The 26,360-nt window shown below is 42.4% G+C and overlaps 1 protein-coding gene across 1 annotated transcript in view; it reads right to left on the bottom strand.

Annotated features, from left to right (window-relative positions):
* The window catches only part of ttc29 (tetratricopeptide repeat domain 29), a 239,492-nt gene extending 216,244 nt beyond the window's left edge, over positions 1 to 23,248 (bottom strand). The window contains exons 1-2 of the mRNA XM_048607027.1: positions 23,160 to 23,248; positions 12,042 to 12,199 (exon numbers count right to left, since the gene is read on the bottom strand). Coding sequence (XP_048462984.1) covers positions 12,042 to 12,151 — 110 coding nt within the window. The 5' untranslated portion in view covers positions 12,152 to 12,199; positions 23,160 to 23,248. The remainder of the gene's footprint in view (positions 1 to 12,041; positions 12,200 to 23,159) is intronic.
* Positions 23,249 to 26,360: the final 3,112 nt, after the last annotated feature.

Below are 26,360 nucleotides of genomic sequence, written 5' to 3'. Positions count from 1 at the left end.
TTTCTGAAGAAGGGGTCTAGGCCCGAAACGTCAGCCTTCCTGCTCCTATGATGCTGCTTGGCCTGCTGTGTTCATCCAGCTCTACACCTTGTTATCTCAGATTTTCCAGCATCTGCAGTTCCTACTACGTCTGATACAATTAACTTACAATTCTCTGTTTTAGGGACATCTGCGTATCCTAGCATCTTGTGTGCCTGGCATTGTATTCTGATATTCTCCCCTGGTTCCCACATCCTTGCTAGGTGCGACTTCTTCATAGACGTGAAGATGAACTGTAAAAGATTGCTAATCAAATACAATACCGCTCAGATATTGGCAAGAGATTACTAGCAGCCCATAGAATTCCTCTGGAATGCCATGTAGGCATATGGAAAACTCAAGCAGTGATAAATAGGCATTTGGATGAAAGTCTTCATGAGGTTGTGGTGTCGTTTTCAAATACCCTATACATGACAGGCAGTGAGAAAACCTCAACATATAATCAAATCAACACTGCTAATACCAATACCAGTTTTGGAAGATCCATTTAATAAGGTTTGAGGAAAATCACAGCTAAAGTAACAGTGAAAAAGTCATCTCAACGTTTTACTTGTTATGGACTGCCAATAGAAATACAATTGGACAAAGATTCCAAACTCTATGTCCAAAATTCTTCAAGATATAGTAAATAACTTGGGTGTAAAACAATTGAAGACTACAGCACATCATCCACAAACACAGTATCGGCTAACTCCATAGTAGGGTGTTCAATTTATGAACTGTCTACTCTACAACCATTTGGGTTTTGTAGAGATATTTAAAACTCACAATGCTAGACTATTTTTTACTAATCCAACCTTATATAATTAGAGTTTTTTGTATCACTAGAAAATATAATATCAAAACAGATACATTATAAAATAACATAATGTGGCTAAAGTTTGTAGATTAAGAAAGTGGCAAGGAATTGTATAAATGCCATATAATGATTTAATGAGGATAGATGTATATTTTTTGATTTAATTTGCTTTATTATTGTCATTACCTGAGATATAGTCAAAAGTATTGTTTTGCATGCTATCCAGCCAAATCATACTTTACATAAGTACATAAGGGTAGTAAAACAGAATGCAGACTATAGTACTACAGCTACAGAAAAGGTGCAGAGAAATATCAACTCTAATATATAAGTCTGTCCATAAGTCTGATAACAACAGGGAAGAAGCTGTTCTTGAATCTATTGGTACGATTTTTCAAACTATTGTAACTTCTGCCCGATGGAAGAAGGTGGAAGAGAGTATAACAAGATGGGAGGGGTCTTTAATTATGTTGGCTGCTTTCCTAAGGGAGCAGGAAATATAGACAGTCAACGGAAGGAAGGCTGGTTTCACAATGGACTGGACTGCATTCACAACTCTCGTAATTCCTCCGCCTCCACCACGTCTGCTCCCAAAATGGGGCGTTCCACTCCCGAACATCCCAGATGTCCTCTTATTTCAAGGACCACAACTTCCCCCTTCAGTGGTCAAAAATGCTCTTGACCGCATCTCTTGCGTTTCCCGTACCTCTGCCCTCACATCCCCTCCCCGCAACAAAAACAAAGACAGAATCCGCCTTGTCCTCACGTAACACCCCACTAACCTCTGGATTCAATGTATCATTCTCCGCCACTTCCGCCACCTGCAATCTGACCCCACAACCAAGGATATATTTTCTTCCCACCCTTATCTGCCTTCCGTATTGACCGCTCTCTCCGCACCTCCCTCACATTCCCCACTAGCCCCACCACCCCCGGCACCTTTCCCTGCAAACGCAGGAAGTGCTACACGTGCCCCTACACCTCCCCCCTCACCTCCATCCAACCACCCAAAGAAACCTTCCACATCAGACAGAGGTTCAGCTGCACATCCGCTAATATGGTCTACTGCATCCGCTGCTCCTGATGTGGCCTCCTCTACATTGGTGAGACCAAGTGGAGGCTCAAAGACCACTTTGTAGAGCACGTGCACTCTGTTCGCGACAAACGACAACACCTTCTAGTCGCAAACCACTTCAACTCTCCCTTCCACTCCCACTCCCACTCCCTGGGCAACATGACCATCCTGGGCCTCCTCCAGTGTCAGAATGACGCCACCCGGAAACTGGAGGAGCAGCGTCTTACATTCCACCTTGGGAGCCTACAACCCAATGGTCTCAATGTGGACTTTACCAGTTTCAAAATCTCCCCACTCCTGGCCTCATCCCATGACCAACCCTCCCTCTCATCCCCGCCTCCTTGACCTGACACAACCTGTCTATCTTCTCTCCCACCTATCCGCTTCTCCCACCTCACTGACCAATCCCTACCACTGCCTACCTGCACTCACCTATCACCATCCCACCTACCTTCTCCAGCCCCACCCCTTCTCTATTTATTTCAGAGCTCCCTTCCCCCTCCCCCATTTCTGAAGAAGGGTCCCGACCTGAAATATCAACTTTCCTGCTCCTCTGATGCTGCCTGACGTGCTGTGCTCCTCCAGCTCCACACTGTGCTATCTCTTTCTTGCAGTCTTGGGCAGAGCAGTTGCCATACCAAGCTGTGTTGCATCCGGCTAGGATGCTTTCTGTGTGCATCTATAAAAATTGGTAAAAGTCATCGTGGAAGTAGAGGCGTTGGTGTTTGTTTGTTTCATTTGTTTCATTTCTACATCGTAATAAAATGCACTGGAAAATCATATTTTTTTTCCCCAAGCTGGGTGCATGTTCAGAATACATAACCTTGAGGGGAGGCGCTGGCATAATGGTCATATCACTAGACTAGTTATCTAATGTTCTAAGGACAACGGCAGATGGTGAAAAATGAATTTTAAAAGATCCGGAATTTTAAAAAAACCTGGTCTATTGGAAACAGTATCACCACTGCCATTTGTTGTTAAAAACCCATCTGATTGACTAATATCCTTTAGGAAAGGAAATCTGTCATCTTTACCTGGTCTGTGCTACATGCCACTCCAGGCCTACAGCAATGTGGTTGCTCTTAATTGCCTTCTGGGCAACTAGAGGTGGGTGATAAATGCTGGACTAGCCAGTAACGCCCACATCCCATGAACGAGTAAAAACAAGTCAAATGGTGGAATTTGACTTCAATTAATAAAAATCTGGAATGAAAATGAAACTAGTCTAACAATGACCACGAAACCATTGCTGATTTTCATTTAAAAAATCCAGTCTGGAAGGAAATCTACCTACATTTAACTCTAGATCCACAGTAGTGCAGTTGAGTCTTAAATGCCCTCTGAAGTAGCCTGCCAAGGAATGAAATAGGACAAATCACCCAACCTCAACGATGGCATCAGAAATGTCAATAAAGCACACAGGTCTGTCATGGAAACACAGGAAATAGGAGCGGGAATAGGTTATTCAGCCCTTTGAGCGTGCTCTGCAATTCAATGCAGTCACGGCTGATCATCCAACTCAATACCTCATTCTGCTTTGCAGAACACCTGTGCACAAACATGACCCCGACCTTCCTGTAGTTGGTCATTTTAACAGTGTTGTGCTCACACGCTCGCTTGTTTGTCCACGGCATGCTGCAATTCTCCAGTGAATCACAATACAAACTGGAGGAACAGCATCTCATTTTCAGATTAGATACTTTACGACCTTCTGGACTTAAATATTGAGTTCAACACCTTCAAATTGTGAACCCACATTCCTTCCCTTTCTTTGAGCCTTACTTGTTACATTCTCTGTCATCGTGTCCTCTCTCCCCTCCCCCCACCCCAGTGGTATTGTCTGTTCTTCCCAGTCTGGCAGTTAGACGCACCATTGTTCTGCCATTCTCACATTCTGAATCACACTATCTGCCACTGCCACATCCCGCCCTCCAAAATATTGCATAAGTGCTACCCTTCCACACTTCACGTCAGCTTTGATGAACAGTCTTAGCTTGCTTTCTCTCCATGGATGCTGCCTGGCCCACCGTGATCTCCAGCGATTTTTGTTTTCAGTACAGATTCCAGCATCTGCAATAATTTGCTCCTATCTTGTTCCTGTTTTCTTCCCATACCTTTTCGCCGTTTTAGCCCTTAGAACTATATCTGTCTCCTTACTAAAAACATACAATGTTTTGGCTTCAATCACTTTCAGTTGCAGAGAATTCCACAGACTCACCAGCTCTAGGTTAAAAAAACTCATCTCAATTCTAAATGGCATGTTCACCACCACCTTCTCAAGAGCAATTAGGGTCAGGTTGGCCAAGCCAGCAATGCCCACATCCTACAAGTTTTTTTTAAGAAGATGCGAGGCAAGCTGGCTGGAAAATCTAGGTCAGAAACAGAAATTGTTGTAAAAACTCAGCAGGTCTGGCAGCATCTGTAGAGAGAAAGCAGAGTCTATATATATATATACCTCAGTATATGCTGAGGACGTGATGGTGGTGGTCATAGCTGGGTGGTGAATGTTGGGGTGCTGGGGTGAGAGAGTGATGGGGATGTGCCCACAGAAACGGAACTGCAGTCGGACAGACAAAGGAATGGATAATAGTTACCCAGGGAGAAAGGAAAGCTTTTAATGGGGGTGATTAGTGGGTGAAAATGGGTTGATAGTGATAAAAGCACCCCATATAATGACAAGATCCATGATGTGAGTGTGTGTGAAGGACATGGAAAAAGGTACGCAGGCCCTAAAATTATTGAACTCAATGTTGAGTCCTGAAGGTTGCAGGGTTCCCAGACAGAAAATGAAGTGCTATCTTCCAGCTTACATTGAGCCTTGCTGGAGTACAGCAGCAGGCCTAAGTTAAAAATGTTGGCCAAGGAACACCATGGTGGATTGAAGAGACACCTGGAACCTTAGGGTCATTTTTGCTGACAGAACGTAAGTGTCCTGCAAAGTGGTCAGCCAGTTTGCGTTTCATCTCCAAAATGTAGAGGAATGCTCAAAGTGAGCAGCAAATACAGTTGATTAGATTGAGTCAAGCACAGGTTAGTTGTTGCTTCACCTGGAATGTATGTCTAGGGCCTTGGATACTGAGGTTGGGAGGAAGTAAATGGGCAGATATTAAACGATCTGCAATTGCACAGTAAGGCGCCATGAGGGCGTGAAGAGGTGCTGGCAAGTGGAAAAGTGCACCAGGGTGTCCCAGAGGAATGATCCCTGTGGAAGGCTGATAAGGGAAGGGAGTGGAATGTGTGTCTGGTGATGGCATCCCATTGGAGGTGGCAGAAATAGTGGCTTATGATCCTTTGAATGTAGATGCTGATGGAGTAGAAAGTGGGGGCCAGGGGACCCTATCAGTATTATGGGAGGGAAGAGAAGGGGTGAGGACAGAGTGGATCAAACAGGGCTGAGAGCTTTGATGACCACAGTGGCAGGGAATCCTCAATCCAGGAAAAGCATGGACAAAGGTGACCCATTTTCACACTTGTAGTTTCACTTGCAGCTTTTCCTCCTCTCCAGCTGACCACTATTCAACTGCAGTTCCCTCTCTCATTCTTTCTCTCAGGGCCTGATCTCCACATATTGTTTACTCCTTCTCCTGTCCACCACTCCTGTCTTCAGCATATATACCATCTTCTCCTAGCTATGATCAGTTCTGAAGCAGGGACACTGGACCTGAAACATTGGCTCTGCTTTCTCTCCACAGATGCTGCCAGTCCTGCTGAGTTTGTTCAGTAATTTCTGTTTTTGTTTCAGATTCCTAACATCGACGGTACTTTGTTGTTTGACTAGACTGTATGCTTTGGTTCTCTGGGACATGATCCCAATTGCATGAAATGCTGGTAGGCCCTCCAGCCCTCACCTCCCACATCATACCCATTCTCCAAGCCACCTCCATGCAAACTCCTGCTAAAAACATACCCCACAAGCCTCCCTTTGCAAACTCATAGCCCTTCCATGCCCATTCACCTAGCCTATACTACGAAACAATGAGCCATATATATTAACAATGTTACTTGTATCACTGCAAATCTTATTTTGGAAAGAATTGCAGTTCCTTCACTCTATACAAGTGTCAGACAGACTGAATGTTTTGGTAATGGATAGGGAGCATGACTTGCCATAAATGAATAAAAGACAAAGTGGTAGTCAGAGCATGAGTTGGTGTCAACTTGGAATGGAGAGGGCATGAGGTGCATAGAATGGGCATGGATAAGACCTTCTTAAAGGCGTTTCTATGAGATTCCTGAATCAAGGCTATGGTTCACAGATCCTCTGAGGGGCTGAGAACCAAAAATCATCTAAAGCCTGCCCAAATTCACAAAAAATGCAGGGACGGAGACAGGACACTTCTTGTTCTTGGTAATTGGTCACAAAGAAGGAGGGACCATCAGAGAAATACACTGCGAGTTTCCACTGTGCAACAACATTACATATATTGCAGCCACGATGTACCAGTGGTGGTCAGTTCGGGAGTTGGTTAGTTCAGTTGATTGGCTGGCTGTTTTGCAGTGCAGAATAACACCTACAGTGTGGGTTCAATTCCCACACCAGTTGAGGTTACCATGAAGGACTCTCCTTGTCAACCTCTCTCTTCGCCTGAGATGTTTTGACCCTCAGGTTAAACCGCAACCAGTTGTCTCTCTTTCTCTAATGAGAGAGCTGCCCTATGGTATTTACCAATTACCTTACCAGTGGTGGAGGATACATATTTTATCTTGTCTATCAGTAGTTTAAAATCTCTCTTGCCCTCTGACCTCTTATTTGAAATACACTATTTCCCAATGTTCACCTATTGATATATATAGTTCAGAATAGCATTTCTGCTTCATCCAAAATGGCACAACAGTATATTTTCTCTTAATTTCAAAGTATGTTATGTTCCCAAAATTGAACAATAATTACCTGGTAATGCAAGTGATTGTGACAAAGGTCTTTTTGCAAAATATTATGAGAATTTCAGAGTATTTTCAGAGGAATCTTGGTGAATTACTGCAGCATGTCCTGTGAAAGGTACTGCTGCAGATGTGGACTGGTGAAGAGATGGAATAGAGGCAGTGAATGGAGTTTTAATCAAGTAGGCTGCTTTTACCCTGGATGGAGAGAGATAGTAGGAACTGCAGATGCTGGAGAATCTGAGATAACAAGGTGTAAAGCTGGATGAACACAGCAGGCCAAGCAGCATCAGAGAAGCAGGAAAGCTGACGTTTCGGGCCTAGACCCTTCTTCAGAATGACGTTGCTGGAGTTGTCCTAAATCAGGTAAATGGAGCATATCCCACAACATCCTTGTCTTGGGCATTCCAAGTCTGCTCAGGGCTACAGTATTTAGATAGCTGGTCCAATTCAATTTCTGGTCAATGGTAAAACTCAGGATGTAGATACTACAGGTTCCAGCAATAGTAATGTCATTGAACGGAAAGGGACATTTATTAAATTCTTTCCTGTTGAAGATGATCATTCCCTGGAACTTTGGTATCACAAATGTTAGTTGTTTGCTGCTTATCAGCTCAAGTCTGGACGCTGTTCAGGTCTTAATGCATAAGGATGTGGACTGGTTTAGTATCTGAGGTATTACAAATGACACTGAACATTGTGCAATCATCCTGGCTTTATCGATGAAGCAGTTCAAGGTGGTTTCGCTGAGCCCACTTACTCAGAAAAACTCCTGACATGATGTCTTGGGTGTGAGATGATTGACCTCCCACAAACATTTTACTTTGTGCTAAGTATAACTCTGTCCAGTAGAGTTTTCTCCTTGATTCCCATTGAGTTCAGTTTTGTTAGGCCACACTTGATCAAATGCTACCTCGACATCAAGAGCAATGACTCTCACCTCACTTCTGGATTTCGTCCATGTTTGGACCAAAACTGGAAAGAGGTCAGGAGCTGAGTGTTCTTGGCAGAACCCAAATGGAATATTAATGAGCAGATTACTTTTTTACAAGTGCCACAGTCAACGATCCTTTCCATCACTTTGATGGAGAGTGGACTGATAGGCTGGGTTTGATCTGTCTTGTTTTTTGTGCACATGACATACCTGGGAAATTGTATTGCTTCATTACCAACGGGATGCCTTCTATTGTGATCCCAGCAAAGTCAAGCGCTGAAGCTAGCTTTGCACTCATTGATGTCTCCTGTTGACCAAAGCAGGTGCAGAAGGCATCAGGATGGGATGTGACACTTCCAAGGGGCTGACAGTCAAATGTGCTGGCTTAAAACTGAGGTTCCTAAGTACACAGAAATGACAAACAAGGGACTGAGTGGCAAGTCAATGCTGGCAAAGTGAAGGCTTTCTTGAATGAGTCTCAGGGGTGACAGAGGGAAGCTCCATAGTGTCAGAGGGAGGATACATGGAGGATCCATTACCCGAGTCAATATGCTCTTACACCATGTACATGGATATGTGAACAGTAAGAACAATCACCCTGTGGACCTCCATGACGAGCTTCACTTTGATGAGTTAGGAGGAGGCTAGAGGTAGACTGTTACTAGCTTCAGGGCTTCCTGTTGGCTGATCAGTCACAAGAGAAAGATCCAAAGAATATACTATATAGATGGTACAGATGGTTCAACATAGACCAGCAAGGAAGTGGCAACAGAGGCTCCAGAGGTGCAAAAAGCTTCCAAACCAGAAGCCAGTGGAATGATACAGATTAGCCTAAAATTGGTTAGGTGAAGTTGAACTAGGAAGCAATCCCACATTCTCTGGGCTCTACTGAGGGAGGTATTGGAAATCCCAGTCAGCCACACACACAAGTACATCAGAAGATAACAAATACCCTTTTCAGAAAAAGCTCATGATTTTCTGAAATTGCATTTGGATTCCTAGTGGGGCAGCCATAGCAATCAATTTTTCCTTCATACTCAGAACTCCTGCAGGTCTACTAACTGTATTGATGCAACAATGAGAGCTCCCTTGAAGTAGGCACGTGCATTAAGTAACTGGAAAGGTATTCATTCTATGAATGTGCAACTGGACTGTAATCACACAGAACAATTAATTCAGATTTGTAACTGCAATCCAGGGAACTCTCACAATGACTAATTCTCTCCTGCTTGCAATTTCCACAAGTGTTTGAGTCACTTCAATGAATTGTAAGCTGGTTCCTTGGAAGAAGACGTTACAACATGGAGACAGACAGCCAAATCAAAATCAGTCTCACTATCCCTGTATTAAAAACACAATAAAATTAGAATACTAATGACCCTCAAAAATGCCCCAATGGTTCTAACCAGACTTCTTGAATAACCAATACTAGACACAAAATTTACAGCTTAACAAAAGAATTAACAATTTATTGAGAATACAGTAGTTTTAACAAAATTCAACAACGTAATCTAATTAATGTCTATGATATAAATTCACTCTTCTTTGATTCTAGCCCCCTTTCACACACAGGCAGACAGATGAACAGATACAGTTAAGGGATAAATCAAAAGAAAAATAAAAGAGATTAACGGGCCCAGAGATAGTAAGAACTGCCGATGCTGGAGCCTGCTGTGTTCCTCCAGCTCCACACTAGATTAACTGGCCAGTTCACTTAAGCTGTTTCCACAATCCATAATATCAAAGGCACATAGGTTTGCATTTTGCTTGGTTTCTGAAGACACCAGTCAATGCAGACCAGTTTATCAGACCTCCTTCCTGTAGCTTTGGCAGCTATAACCCTTCTGACTTAAACACAGTTCAAACCCAACACAAACACTGTTTTCTTATTGTTATACTGGATGACACTGGGCTCCCTGTGAGGCCCTAGTTAAATCCGAAGATCTGCCAAGAATAAATGTGTAATTAACCTCCAGGTCTGGCCTCATTTGTACTCTATTTTTAAAAAACAAGTTACTGTTCACAACTCAAAGTTCACCTTCACCTTCTGGCTCACAGTTCACGACTCCAAACAAAAAATGATAAAAATAAAATAATGATGGTTTCAACACTGGGAATAACTGCAGAAGACTCATTGATGTCACTAGCTAGAAATCCACAAGATACCACCAAGGACTGTAAGAATGTCACCCATGTCTCAACAAGGGCAACCACAGATCAGGTGACTGGTCTACTGAAAATGAAGTTCCACTTTTTGAACCACTCAGATACAGTACTTCAATACTCATCACAGAAAGTGTCCAAGATGATGGTGGTCTCATAGCTCAGTGGTCGGGACTCCCTCGTGGGTGGGGACAGCGTTCATTTTTCTAATGTTCTGACGGCTGTATTAAAATGTGCAATTTCAGGTTAAATCTGCTGATGTTGCAGTCCTTTGCATGTGCTAATCTCTAACAGCACACATTCTACTAATGCAGAATGCAATGTTCATACAGAATTGAGTCTTCAGAGCCAAATATAGCAGCGGAGTAGGGCTCCTGGCTCAGGGCTTGCCTACTCAGTCCACTTGTTTTCTTACCTTTACCTTACGTATTTCTGTGAAGAGTTTGGATGGCACCAACATCCGCTATCCCAACCTGGGCTCATGGCTGCGGACAGCAAGCCCAGCGTGGGAGAGAAGCTGCTACATTAGCAGAGGTGACGTCAGCAAAGTAGGCCCAGCAGCAAAAGATGGTGCCTGAGGATCAGTTAAGGTTGGTTAGGTCCAACGCTGGTGGCAGCAAAGCACTGGCAGAAAGCAACAAGGCGATTTCAAGGTGAGCCCAGCAGTGAGATGAGACGTAGAAAGACTTCTCTTTAAGTGGTATGTTTTCATTTTTCTTCTTATTCCTGAACTATCAAGATGGTGCTGTGCCATGGCAACACATGAAAGGTTTTCACATATTTTATTGTATTTCCCACTGTAAAATGCCTCAATAAAGCACAACATTACCTGCATAGCATTGTATAGTCATGCAAAATCTGGAACGTGCAAGCAGAAATGACACCAAACCATGTTCGAGCAGTCCGACATGCATACTGCACTGGAAGCCACATGCACCTGAGTCATCATGAATGCACTCATGTCTCCAGAAACCTGCTGCTGATGGGGGAAATGTTTTGCAATATGTAAATCTGAAATTAACCTCATAGTAATTAGTAGCAAGAGTAGAATATTCAGCCCCCAAAGGCTAGTTTGCCATTCAACAATATTACTATTGATCTTCAAACTAAACATCATTTTGCCACACTACCTTCATATTTTTAAAATGTTGAAAGGGGAAAAGAGGTGGTAGTCATAGATATCAAACAGATAAAACCAGAATGCTGCTTGATTAAATATTGACAGCAAACGAGAGGATATAGGTTAGAATCTTGTATCCTCCATTGTGGTTAGTACGGTGCAGGAGGACATTTAATCAGATAGGACAGGACCCTGCCACCTTCCCACCTTCATGCTGATTAAGCACTTAAGTATCAACTATTGCCAACTTAAGGGCCTCGTTCTGCTGCTACTGGTACTCATGCAGCAGCGAGAGGCGGCCTCCAGTCAGATGTCTATAGTTCCAGGGGCTTTGGTTGGGGGAGTGGTGGTGGTGGTGGTGGGGGCAGGGGTTGGTCAGGGAGGAACTCACTTGGGCTAAGAAGCTGATGGCATTTGGCATTTGATGGCTGATGGCAGGCACATTTCAGTCCCTGGGGTCTTTAATCCTAGAAGAAGGCCCATTGCAGCCTGAAAATTGCAAGAGAGGCTCAAGATGTGGTGGGTCTCCCCAGAAAGAGACAGAGACAATGTGGGAACTTTGACAGCTCTCTAGCTAGTGGTCGTGACGCCCATAGCTTCCACAAAATTCTGCCCATAAGTTCAAATTACTAAAAGGTCAAATAAGATTTGTAACAGTGTCACTACACACAAAAAGATCAATTTACTTCGAAATATAAAAGTGGAAAACACTAATAACTGATGCCACAATCGGGAAACTATAGGGGATCTTCATGTAGAATAACACATACGGATCAAATGGACTTCCACATCTTGTGAAATTGAGTATACTGTATATGCTCATCAGTACAAACCCAATTAGACTAAAAGGATCTTTGTTTTGTGCAAAAGGCTGATATAAATATGAAACATATGCAACTTCCATTAAAAATTATTTAGCTTATTTTCACATATATTTTAAGCAGGGGAAGTTGATATTTCGTACGAATTCTGGCAGCATTGTAATGGAAATAGAAAACTCATCCAACATGTTATTACAACAAACACTCACCTCGTCGTGGGCCTCTGAAATTGCCTATTGGGTGGCAAATTGCAATTTTGCAGCTGTTCCTGCATTTCGGCTTGTGTCTCAGTTGAACATTGCTTTTCAACTACTGACATTTTAACTTTATAGTTGGATAGCCAGAAAATTCCGTCACTATTGAATACCTGTGAACAGAGAATACAACATATAAACTTCAATATATGGCAAAATTTCTATTTCCTCTTTATCCTTCCACCAGTTAAGAATCCCAGTAGAAATCTTTTTTTTAAGTCCTCTACCACCAATATGTTTCTTGTATTTGAATTATGGTGGATATACAGCACAGAATCTGGACATTCTAGACCAGAATTTAATATGATAAAAGGGGACAAAGAGGTGATAGTCATAGATATTGAACAGATAAAACCAGAATACTATTTAGTTAAGGAGATAGTAGGAACTGCTGATGCTGGAGAATCTGAGATAACAAGGTGTAGAGCTGGATGTAAAGCTGCTTGGCCTGCTGTGTTCATCCAGCTCTACACTCTACTACTTAGTTAAATTGTGACAGCAAAACAAGAAGACAGAGGGCAGAATCTTGTACTCTCCATGTGGTGGGTTTGGCGGCAGATGATACTTAATCAAATAGAATTAACATTTTAATGAGTTTTGAGAAAGAGTCACTCGACCCAAAACATTAACTTATCTCTACAGATGCTGCCAGACCTGCTAAGCTTTTCCAGCAGTCTATTTTTGTTTCCGATTTACAGTATCCGCAGTTCTTTTGGTTTTTACTCAACATTTTCAACCTGTCAAATATTTGGCCAATTTCCATCTTAAGAAAGAATAAGAAATTACACAAATCTCACTAGAATTTAATTGCAATAATAACACTCAACTTTCTGGGATAAACTGTTCATAAGTTAGGATAGATGCAGAGATTACAAGAACAATGGAAAATTGAATATAGTTGAAATTTTAAGGCACTGGGATAATTAGAGGGAAATATTTGGGCAGAAGGAAAGAAGGTCAAAAATAGTGAGACATTAAGAAAAGCTGAAAAGTAATTTCAACTCATAAGAAATGAGTGGACTAGGTTTCTGGACCCTTGAGCCTCTTTCACCAATGTATAAAATAGTGGCTAAATTATGGAGTTAAGTCCATTTTCCTGCTATTCCTCCCTTGACTTCCTTAGTTGGTTGTTTGATTGGCCATTCCCTTTCACCGGGGTCACCACAATACTAGTTTATCACCTTCATATCAATCATTATTTTTAGATTTGGTGAGTGGTTTCACAACCTGATGCCCTTCCTGCTGTTACACCTCCCAATTTATGAGGAATGGAAACCTTACCAATGTGCACTAGCTTGCCCCACTAGTGGCTGTGTAATGCTCGACTCCCTTGCAGATCAAAAATCTCTGTAAACTAGCTTTGAATATGGTCATGATGTGGAGGTGCCAGTGTTGGACTGAGGTGCAAAGTCAGAAGTCACATGACACCAGGTTATAGTCCAGCAGGTTTATTTGAAATCACAAGCTTTCAGAGTGCTGTTTCTTCATCAGGTGAAGTCACTTCACCTAGTTGGACTATAACCTGGAGTCATGTGATTTCTGACTTTGAATATTGTCAGCAACTCAGTTTTCACTACTTTGTGGGGAAGAAAATTCCAAAGACTAACAACTCTAATGGAAGAAATTCTTGCTCATTTTAAATTGGATACCCCTTATCTTGAAACTATGTCCTGTATTTTGTGTCACAAACAGTTAAAAAAAAACTTTCATACATGTCTTTATAAACACAATAAAGAGCCCAAACATGTCTGCTATGAAAAATCTCATGACTGGACTCAGCAACCTTCCAAAACATCTCAGAAGTCAACACCAACCGATTATCACAGGTATCTCCTGATGGAACGGGAATACTAATTATTGATTTATAACCTGCTAGAGGTGAGTGTCTCTAAGAAAAATCCCTACACAGTAGAACTGCAAGTTACATCTATCCTTTATGAAGAAATACTAATGAGTTGCCACTTGAACTCTGAGATGGGCCTTGGTCATTTGGTTATCTGCAATGAAAGCCTCTGTCTCGATGGTAACTGTTTGTTCCAACCCAAGGAGGCAAGTCATGAATTTCCAACAAGGCTGAACCCAATTGCCTTTAAACCAGTGCAATTTTAAAATTATTTAAGGGGTCAACAATGTTCCATACAGCTTCTATTGATGATATCAAAACCGATAACTTTAGGCAACAAAGGAAAAGCCTCTATCCTGTAAAGAAAAGGCCAATTTGCTTTCAGCAAGTAATCAACAAGACAATGAAACAGTAATTAAATATCAGCAATATTCCTCAGAAGACCTTCAAAGAAATTTTCAAAAAGAAGTAACAGTCAATGGTTCAGTAAAGCCCATTTCCCCATCACCTCCTCACATATGCCCTGCTCCTAAATCCTCAACTCACCCACTCAGAAGCAAACCTCCCCAAATATCCCACACTTCCTTCCCTCTAAATCCCCTGTCACTCGCTCACTCAGCAGCTCCTACCTCCACTCAGTCAGCAGCCACTCTTGGAGCTTTGCTTCTTCTCCCTGACTTGCCGAACCCTGTCAAAACTTGGGGTCCACTGCTCCCTTCATCTTGGAGCTGTGAGACTCTCTGGGTCTAACAAAAGGCCAGCACAAAAAGCATGTCCTCCAGGTGTGATGGGTCACAGCATCAAACTATAGACTGCTGCAAGACCAAATGTAACTTTCTGGAGTCTTGCTCCCCACCTCATAATGATTAGAGATTTTCTAGGCTGAGAATATTTCCTCCTGATTTTGGCCACATTGGAGATGGCAGTTTGAGAGGTCAAAGAAAGAATTAAATAAGGGGGAATTTCATCATTCAAAAGTTGGAAATCCACCAACAGTAAAACTTTCTCATCCCTGCTCCTAATTCTATACTATCCCATACCTCTAAAGAGGAAATACCCTTTCAGCATCTATGGTGTCACAGGCCCTCAGGATCTTATATGTTGCAATAAAAACACCTTTTGATCTTTAAAATCTAATGCGTATAGGTCTAACTTGCTGAATTTCTATTCCGATTACAATCCCTTCATCTCAGGAACCAATCTAGTGTACAGGATAAAGAAGTAGTCTATAACAAACAATTATAGACTAGTTCTGAGGAAGGGTCACCGGACCCAAAATGTTAACTCTGATTTTTTCTTCACAGATTCTGCCAGGCCCGCTGAGCTTTTCCAGCAACTTCTGTTTTTGTTCCTGATTTACGGCATCCGCAGTTCTTTCGGTTTTTATTTAGTCTATAACAAATGCCATGTAAATTAAGTAAAAGTAAATTCAATATGTAGGAATACCATTGATAACAACACATTAATCAACCTCTTAAGCCTCAAAAATCCATTCAAAAACAGTGGTCAACATATACAGTGCAAAATATAACCATTGGTATGCATATGGTTGTTGAAATTTTGAAATGTCATTGTCACCCAACACAAAAAATAGGTCTTAAACTCCTGCGTATTTCTGCATCACAGCTTGCACTCACTGCTTGATGCCTTAACTCTAATTATAAGGTTCAGAAAACAAAACATGCATTTGTGGGATAAAAAAAATTGAGACTAACTATTATTTCCATTTTCAGTTAAAATGGCAGCAGTGTAAGATACTCCAGCCAAAGCTCCTTTTCTCGTCAGTTCCTCCTCCTTTTTCTTACTCTTATTTCCTCTTGCTGCAGATTTTCTTCCCCACTCCCAACCTACCCAACTGTTAACTTCTTAAAGTACCCTACCTGGAGGGAATGGAGTACGGAGTCTGAGACCAGCCTGATGCGAGATGAGTCACAGCCAGAGCAGGAGCAGAGCATGCATGGGTGGAGTCCTGGAAACAAGTCGTGGCTGGAGTACAGAGCATGAGGACAGCGAGTGCGGGCCGATTCCCGGAAGCGAGTCGCGGCCAGAGCAGCAGCAGAGCAAGTGCTAGCCCAGTTCCGGAAACAAGTCATGGCCAGAGCCCAGACTGGGAGCAGAGCAAGTGTGGGCCGAGTCCCGGAAGTGAGTGATGGGTGGAGCGGCAGCAGAACACGCGTGGGCTGAGCTAGGAGCCAAGTTGTGGCCAGACTGAGAGCAGAGCGAGTCCAGGCCAGCCGGGGAAGTGGGTCCTGGACAGAGGCCAACACATGGAGGCAACAAGGTCTCATGCTCTGAAGCCCAGCGGGTATGGATTCAGTAAAAAAGGACTATAACTTGAGTACTTTAAAGATACTTTTTATTCTCATTTTGGACTTTTTATCCCACAAATGCATGCCTTGTTTTGTGAACCTTATAGTTGCCATGCTAGTCTTCTTTTTCACTATTTCAATTCTGTAACAACACTTAAAGTATCTGTACCTAGGTGCCTTGTACCTAAGATGGCAGCGAGGCAACATTACAAAGTTTATACTGCACTCATTTGAGTGCACGTGACAATAAAGGCTATTCTATTGTAAGGAAAACATTTTGTAGTTAAGGAGGTGGTGAAATGCAGGTAGATATCTTCTCTCCCTTCTGTAGTCCCTCATGATTGAAGGGAACTTGCTTCCATATTAAAAATGAGCTCTCTGGTGACAAAAGACTCCAATACATGACCTACAGTCTCTGCTAGAGGTGGCTCAGAATGCATGGGTGTCACTCGCTCCTTTCTCAGCTTGGAATTGGCCATGAGACTTGAGGTGCATGGATGGATCTTTCTCAGATTCTTGCCCTTCTTTTTGGTGCCATGGGCCAGGTTTCTCAAGTGTTGATGGGGCTGTTGCACTTTTCCAGTGAGGCTTTCAGGGTATGTTTTAAGTGTTTCCTCTGCCCTTCTGGAGTAGGCAGAGAACATGATAAATGTTTGAGGGCAGACAGGATGGAGAAGAACCCTTCATAATCCCTTGCATCTGACAGTGTCTAAGGCCTTAAGATTTAAGAGGTCAGGAACAAGGATTGGTCCCGTCCTCTGCATTTCTTACAGTTGTTGGACAGTGAACATTATATCCGTTGTGCCCTTCTAAGGGTGGAATGTGCATTAACAGAAAAATAACTCTATTTATTGTAAACAAGTATATTGTTTAACAACTGGTGAAAAATTTAATTACTAATTTACTACTAAGCTCTTGTCCTTTAAAACCCTAAGCGCGCCTACATTCATTCATAAATATCTGTGGGACACAAATGTAATTATGGGCGGAAAAGATAGATGTAGGAAAAACAAAGTCTGACCACATAGAGTCATAGAGTCATACAGCATGTAAACAGACCCTTTGGTCCAACCAATCCATGCCGCACATAATCCCAAACCAAACTAGTCCCGCCTGCCTGCTCCTGGCCCATATCCCTTCAAACCTTTCCTATTTCTGTACTTATCCAAACATCTTAGGAACGATGACATGACATGGTTAGTGATTGTCGATCTTCCATTCAATAGCCAGGTTAATTGGCTCAACCCAAGTCTTTTATCGTGTTTGAATTTAAGCTTTTTTTGTGTTTTCACGCTGAACTATTTCTTGCTTGCAGGCTCCCGATGTTTCTGAGTGCACAGCTTTCACAGATCTTTAACAAACTCCAGATGGACTAATCCACAAGCTGTCATTAGGCTATGCTGTCTTATACAGTGTCAATCTTATACAGCTAAAATGCATTCCATACAATTCTCCTGATCTTAAAGTTTCAGAAAAAAAAGCTCCTTCTGGTACTTTTTAGCAAATAGCAGTTTCAAATGTATTGTGTAAAAAGAAAAATATGTGGTCCCTTATAAGTTGCCTTCTCTACTTCAAGCCAGGTTAGACTTGAGCTGAGATGGTGGTAGGTAGCATGTTGCGCAATGGAGTCAAGCACGTTTACACTGAAGACAGAGGAATGAATCTTATAGGAGCCTGAACAAAGTGGACTTTAGCAAGATTTGTGGCAGAATTGCATGAGAAGGCTGGCGAGGTCAATCCAAGTGTCAACAGCAACTCACTGCACCTTTCATACAGCTGTCAAGGCAAGGTAAATTTCTTGCTAGGCAACAATGAGTTGCCAATCAAGAGGAAGCAGAGATTGTTGAATGCCTTATAAACAGTACTATTTGGCTCTTTAATATTAACTTATTATTTGAGCAAACAAGCCTAACAAACTAGACGTTGAGAATTCAGGACATGGAAGTTATAGTGGGTACCCGATGACTTTGGTTTGCTGTTTGCTCCAAAGGACTTCCATATTGGATACTTTACACAAACCTCTGGGATATGCTCCATGATAACCAGCCACATGTACCTAACATTCACTGACATTGCCATCTGACATATCCCATGCTCTAAGAACCCTCACGGCACATCTCCAATCCACTTTCAGAATGCTTCTGCATTTCGATGCTGCCCCTCAAGTTGCACCAGCAACTATCACTGTAACATAGCTGAGAACAGAATATGCTTTCAGGGACACATTCCCAGCTTATGGTTTGAACCAGGCTGCACCTCCGGCCTGCTTGCTTGTTTTCATAGTGCTCATTTGCTTTGAGTCTACTAGGTTGCTTGCAGCATTCCTGTCTTGCATTGCCTTTTTGCATAGTGCCCCCAAGCCAATGATACCATACTGACAGTATTACTTGCTATATTGTCGCGCCATTTAGCGTACACACAGTTAGGAATTTTATCATGATTCCTGAAGTCAAGGAAGATAGCCTTTGCTCAGGGGGTCATAGAGTCAGAGAGTCCTACAGCACAGAGACTGGCCCTTTGGCCCAAATGGGTCCATGCTGACCAAAATGTCCATCCATAGTGACCCCATTTCCCTGCACTCAGCCCATATTCTTCTAAACCTTTCCCATCCATGTATTCATCCAAATGCCTTTTAAATGTTGTTAATGTACCCGCCTCAACCACTTCCACTGGTAGCTCATTCCATATGTGTACCACCCTCTGTGTAAAAAAGTTGTCCCTCAAATTCCAATGTATTCTTTCCCCTCTTACCTTAAACTGATGTCCTCTAGTCCTCAATTCCCCAACCCTTGGAAAAAGGCTGAGTGCATTCACCCTATCCAAGCCTCTCATGATCTTATACACTTCTATAAGATCCCCCCTCAGTCTCCGGTGCTCTAAAGAAAAAAGTCCTAGCTTGTCCAGCCTCTCCCTATAACTCAGTGCCTCGAATCCTGGTAACATCTTTGTAAATTTCTTCTTCACTCTTTCCAATTTAATAACAGCTTTCCCATAGCAAGGTGACCAAAACTGAACACAATACTTCAAGTGTGGCCTCACCAACGTCCTGTGCAACTGCAACATAACTTCCCAACTTCTATACCCCATGCCCTGACTGATGAAGGCCAGTATGCCAAAAGCCTTCTTCACTGTCCTGTCTACCTGTGACTCCACTTTCAGAGAACCGTGCACCTGAACTCTAAGGTTCCCCTGTTCCATTAAACTCCTTAAGGCCCTACCATTCAACATAAAACACCCACCTTGATTTGACTTTCCAAAATGCAACACCTTACACTTATCTATATTAGACGCTATTTGCCATTTCTCGGCCCACTTAACCAGCTGATCAAGATCCTGCTGCAATTTCTGATAACCTTCCTCGCTGTCCATGGTACCACTTATTTTAGTGTCATCTGCAAACTTTCTAATCATGCCTTGTACATTCTCATCCAAATCAATGATATAGATAACAAACAATGGGCCCAGCAACGACCCCTGAGGGACACCACTCGTCACAGGCCTCCAGTCTGCCAAGCATCCTTCCACTATTACTCTCTGCTTCCTACCATCAAGCCAATTGTGTCTTCAATTTGCCACTGTCCCTGGATTCCATGCAATTTAATCTTCCAGGGCAGCCTACCATGTGGAGCCTTATCGAAGGCCTTAGTGAAATCCATGTAGACTACATCTACCAACCTGCCTTCATCAACCTTCCTGGTCACTTCATCAAAGAACTCTAACAAATTTGTGAGGCATAATCTCCCACGCACAAAGCCATGCTGACTACTCCTAATCAAATCCTGTCTTTCTAAATGCATGTGTCTCTTATCCCTCAGAATCTTCTCAAGTAACTTACCCACCACAGATGTTAAGCTTGCTGGTCTATAATTCCCAGGCTTTTCTTTGTAGCCCTTCTTGAATAGCAGCACAACATTCGCTACCCTCCCGTCTTCCGGACCTCACCCGTGGCTGACGATGATGCAAATATATCTGCCAGGGCTCCTGCAATTTCTTCTCTAGCATCTTGCAGGGTTCTTGGATATATCTGGTCAGGACCAGGAAATGTATCCACCTTCATACATTCTAATACTTGTAACACCTCCTCTACTGTGATATGGACTGTTCCCAAGACATCGCCACTAACTTCCCCAAGTTCCCAAGTCTTCAAGTCTTTCTCCATGGCAAACAGAGGAGAAATATTCATTGAGGACCTCATCCATCTCCTGTGGTTTTGTACATACATGTCCATTTTGGTCCTTGAGGGGTCCTATTCCCTCTCTAGTTATTCATTTTCCTATAATATACTTAAATAATCTCTTTGGATTCACCCTAATTTTCTCAGCCAAAGCTATCTCGTGCCCCCTATTCGCCCTCCTGATTTCCTTCTTCAGTAAACTCCTGTACTCCTCTATATCTCCAGGGATTCCCTTGATCCCAGCTGCCTGCTCCTGAGCCATGCCTTCTTCTTTTTTCTGGTCAAAGCCTCAATATCACTTGTCATCCAGGGTTCCCTACTCCAGCCAACCTTGCCCTTCACCCTCATAGGAACATGTAGACCTTAGACTCTACCTATCACACTTTTAAAGGCCACCCACTTGCCAGTGGTCCCTTTGCCTGCAAAAAAACTACTCCAATCAAACCCTGCAAGCTCCCGTCTAATTTCATCAAAATTTGCCTTGCCCCAACTTAGAACTTGAACCTGTGGACCAGTTTTGTCCTTCTCCATAACTATTTAAAAATTAATAGAACTACGGTCACTAGTCCCAAAGTGCTCCCCCACTGTCGCCTCAGTCCCCTGTCTTGCCCTATTTCCCAAGAGGAGGTCGAGTTTTGTCCCTTCCTGATTAGGACCTTCTCTATACTGCTTGAGGAAACTTTCCTGAACACATTTAACAAATTCCACCCCATCTTAGACCTTAACACTATGGCAGTCACAGTCTGGCACAGTAAGTCAACGGCAGCCTATAATACTAGTCCAGGAGCTTAGAAACAGTCAGTCACTCAAGGTGGTCAGAGTCAGGATGCTCTCCACAAAAAGGGTGAGTAGCCAAATGCTGGACAGCTCACCACCATCTCAACTCCTTCTACCCTGTCTGTATTCTTTCCAACATTGGTGTTGAAGTACTAAAGAGGTTTACTTGTTGCCCGTTGGAATTTGGGCTGGGGATTGGTTGAGCTTGGTGTAAAATTCCTCTTTGGACTCATCTCTGCAACATCCACCATTTGGGTATATGTGCTGAGCACTGTAGTGCATTGGTTCTGGACAAGGCTGAGTGAGGGTCAAGAGGCATTTGTTTATGGAGAGTCTCTGAGATCGATAAAGAGTTCATTTTTAAACTCTGTCGATGCAGCAGTCTTGTTCTGATTTACTTTCCAGCAGAAGATGTAGCAACCACTGTGTTCCTTGAGCTAGCTTTCCCCTCACTGCCTGGTCTCACTTAGGGCGGTGAAGTCAATCTTGAAACAACTGAGCTCCCAAGGCCCTATAGGGAAAAAGTCACTTCAACTCCACAACTAATGAGAAAAAGCCAACAGTTACAGGGTAGTGGAGAGGGTAGTGCAGGATCAAACATGCAGTGCTCTCAGTTCAGAGCTTGGAGAATCAGGGGCCAAGACTTATATACTAAGTAAATACAAAAAATCCCTGATTTTTGAGACTGGAAAAATTGGATTTTTTTTAAACTGGATTTATATATATGATGCAAGTTGTAATAGTAAATTTCAACAGGCAAGTCCCAGAACAGGCTAGCCATCTCTAAAGCAACTGAGGAAAGCAGTAATGGGAATCTTACTCCAAGAGGTGGTTGTTATTCTACTACACCATCTCCATGGATCAGTATCACAGCATTCCTTGACAGTGCAGGTTTGAGACCAAAGTTGATGGTTGCTTTCACTGAAACAAACACAAAGCACTGGAAAAACACAGCAGGTCTGTCAGCATCTGTGGAGAGAGTTACAGATTTAATGTTTCAAGTCCAATATGACACTTTTGGAACTGTTACTTTCATTGATTCCGTGAGCCCTATGCTGAAGATTCTGTAGACCAAAATCCTAGCAAACAAATTGAAAAACAACGTTATACAAATATGTAATGAATATTGTCACCACCAGGTTCTCACACCTTCATGCAGCACCTTATTCACCAACTCAACTGATTTTACAGTTTAATTCTGCTATCCAAATTGAAGATATGCTACTATTACCAATAGCCACTATATCAATTCCATCTGTCTAGTACCTCATTAATAGTGTCTTGTTCATAATCGAATTGGTCAGGATAAAGCTCTGCATGCGATTCCATGCCAACAGTTAGAAGTTCAAATTTGACAGCACTGACATAGATAATAACCTTTAAATCAGGTCCAGGTGGCAGCCACATTTCAAAAGATGTCCACATTGGGGTTTTCAAAAAAATGCATTGTGATATAACGAGAAGCTAAGAAACAGGATTATACCCTAGTTCTCTCAAATCTATTCTACTATTCAATAAGATGGCGGCTGTTCCAGCCTTGGTCTCACCTTCCCTTTCTCGCCTGTTTCCAGTAACCCTCGACTCGCCTATATTTAAGAATCTGACTCATTGCTGTTTTCAGATTTACTTTGAAAAGTCAGATAATTCGCATCTTCAGAGAAAGTTTCCTCAGCCACAAAAATCAGTTTATCGTTGACTTCGGGAAGCATACTTAAGAATTTCATAAAGCCAGTCGAGCTTGTAAGTTACTTGATAATTGCAAACAATTGTCAGTAATGGATTTAAAAAAAATATAAGTTATACACATAAATATTTGCAGCCTATAGTTAGTTAAGTAACTTAACGATTCAGTGTTAAATGGAAAGAAGGAGTAGTAAAAGTTACCAATCATAGAACTCTGAAGTGGTTTGGAAGGTGCAAAGTTGTTCGGGAGACACAAAAAAACGACCAAAAAGTAACGCAATTCTCACCGGTCCCGGTCGAAAGAAACAAGAGTTAGCCAGTGTGAGGAAGGTCGGGAGAAAAGGTTTCAGGAGCTGAGCAGCAACTACTACTTTCTCCTCCACCTCCAGCCACTGTGATTCACGACGCCGGCACTGTTTCTATGACAACGATCGCGAGCGCTCTCGGGACAGAGCACGCAGTGATTACGGCGACGAACTGAAACAACGGTCGTAACGGTCAACACGGGCAGCAGGGAGCGGATGTTGTGTGCAATACAGTCCAAGAGCGAGTGCGACTCTGTGGCACAATAATGAATAGTTACATTTTTAACAAAGACGCCGGAATAATTCTTCATTTTCAATTCACTGAGTCAGTAAGACAACCAACGCGTTCACAAACCAACATAACGAGTAGGAGGAGGCCATTCAGTAAGATAATGGCTGATCTGATTGCAACCTTAAATAAAATTTTGCTTACTCCTGATAGTCCGAAAGAACTGCAGATGCTGTAAATCAGAAACAAAAACAGAAGTTACTGGAAAAGTTCAGCGAGTCTGGCAGGCAGCATTTGTGCAGAGAAATCCTAGTTAACATTTCCGGTCGAGTGACGCTTCCTCAGACAGTTGTTGTTAAAGAATCTATTTACCTCTGTTTTCAAAATCCTCGTACTCCCAGAACCTTTTCAGGAAGAGTTCCAAAAATACTCACCCCCCTCAAAGAAAAAAAAATTCCCCTGTTTAAAAAGGGCAATTCCGATTTTTAAACAGTAACAGAAGAAGGAGCATACACTCCACAACCATCGTGTAAACGTACGAACATCTGACTTACAAACATACTTAATCCGAGATCGGGGTGTAATTTTAAAGACCCGACATAGAAACGTTTCTAATACTTATGAACATCTGTTTTATACTGTCCGATACTGTGTTCCAAATTGCGTACAAATGGACTTGCAAACGGACGCAGGAACAGAACCCGCTTGCAACCTGGGGGATAGTAGGAACTGCTGATGCTGGCGTCTGAGATAACAAAGTGTGGAGCTGAATGAACACAGCAGGCCAGGCAGCATCAGAGGAGCAGGAAATCTAACGTTTCGGGTCTGTTTTCTGAAGAAGGGTCCAGACCCGAAACGTCAGTTTTCCTGCTACTCTGATGCTGCCTGGCCTGCAACCTGGAGACTGCCTGAATGTTTACCATAACGCCTCACTCTTCTGAATTCCAGCGGCTACAAGCCGAGCTCTCCTCATGAGACAAACTGCCCATTCCAACTCTAGTGTGAACTGCATCCAACATATTTACATCCTTTCTTAAATTAGGGGACCATTACTGAATTTTTCTTGTTATCCGCTGATTTCCGATCCAAGGATCTGCCGACTTTCGAGATCTACTCAATGGCTCACAAGGTCATCCCAAAGAGAGAACGCTTAACTACTCACGATGTCAATTCAAAAGATCACAAGGAGTGGATGCTTACAACAAGTGAGATCATCTGGAGAGATCCATTCAATAGGTCAAACTTTTTAATGTGTTAACTCGCTGATAAAAATGTCAAAACATAAAATCAACAAGTGCCATTCAAAATCCTGAAACACTTAGAAGAAAGAAGTGATCATATTAGCGCAAAAAGTAGAAATCTTAGATAAATTGAACAGCAGCTTAAGTGGAGCCACAGTCAGAAGTCAACTATTTGTTCAATCAAGTCAAAAGAAAGACTTCTGAAGAAGGGTCTAGACCCGAAGTGTCAGCTTTCCTGCTCCTCTGATGCTGCTTGGCCTGCTGTGTTCATCCAGTTCTACACCTTGTTATCTCAGATTCTCCAGCATCTGCAGTTCCTACTATCTCTAAAAGCAAAGTCATTTGTGCATGTGCAGCATTTAGTGATCCAACAAGTGCAAATGTAGTGCATGTGGTTAGAGACAAAGCTACGGTGAAAATGGAAAGAGCATCAAGCTTGTGGATAGAGGACATGAATCAGTAAAATGCTCCTATAAACCTTGCATCAATTCAAGCCAAGTGTATGAAATTGTACAATGTGTTCCATGAGGAGATTTGTGGTCGGGGATAAGCAAAGAAACATTTGCAGCCAGCAGAGGATGGTTTGATAACATCAGGAAACATTATTTGTTCCATAATGGAACATAATCCATCAGCAGACCATGACGTTGTGCAGGTATATCCGGAGGAGTTACAGAAACTTATTGAGGAAAAAGGATAAAGACCCAAACAAGTCTTTAATGCTGACAAAATGGCATTATGGTGGAAGCATATGCCAACACAAACATATGTCTCGCAAGACGAGAAATGAATTTCAGGCTTCAAGGCTGTGACCCCCTTGATGTGTGGCCACTCTGGTAACCATATGATATAAGCAAGTAAAAGTAATGGATACAAAAAGTGCATGCCTTTCACAGGCATGTTTATTTGATATTTTGACAATAAGCTGTCTATCCTTGCCAATTGACATCAATGTGTGAACCCACTTATACCTGATCAGCAAGGAGCAATGAAAACAATTGTGGCACAAGCAAGATGCAATGTTAGAAAGGTAGGGATAGATTTTAATAACTTCAAGGAGAGTTCATAGAAGGATAAAAATGACATCTGGACTCAATTCCAGGATATTCAATTTTCAGCTATGCCATATATGGTTGTAAATCCTGCACTCCCAACCTGGCCTGCTTTGTAGAGGGGCTAGGCATGTCCTAAGTCCTTTCAATTTCCGTGGAGAGGAACCACCTTTTAAAGAACTTGTATTTGTCACCTCAGCTTCATTATGCATTCTTGGCTGAGATTCAGGCATCTATCAGAGCAGAGTGACCAATCTTTTTTGTGTGAGAGGCTAGATTGCAACTTATTTTTCTCATGCAGGGGGTTGATCAGCAAATTTCGGAAAGAAAAGGTTTGTCAGTTGAGGTATGAAGAAACGACAAAAAACCATTCACAGGAAAAGAAAGCAATGCCAAAGTAGTGAATTGATAATTTTAGAAAATGTATATATAACAAAGATGACGATTAAAATGTGCCAAGCAGAAGAGGGAAGCATTCAAAACTTCTTGGTCTATTTGTTTAAGAAGAAGGGCTTGAGGGATATAGAATAAGCCCCAAGTTCTGATCAGTAGGGAAGGGGGTAGAGACCATGGCCAAGCTAAAGAGTTGGATTTAATCAACACTGACCTTGCTTTGGCTTCTGAAGGTGTACAGTCTGAGCTAGCCTCAGCAGAATTCATA

Source organism: Rhincodon typus, chromosome 1 (genome assembly GCF_021869965.1).
Source record: "Rhincodon typus isolate 14 chromosome 1, sRhiTyp1.1, whole genome shotgun sequence".
Taxonomy (NCBI): Eukaryota; Metazoa; Chordata; class Chondrichthyes; order Orectolobiformes; family Rhincodontidae; genus Rhincodon; species Rhincodon typus.
Note: the sequence above shows the minus strand (reverse complement) of the source record. Positions and strands in the feature narration are given on the sequence as shown.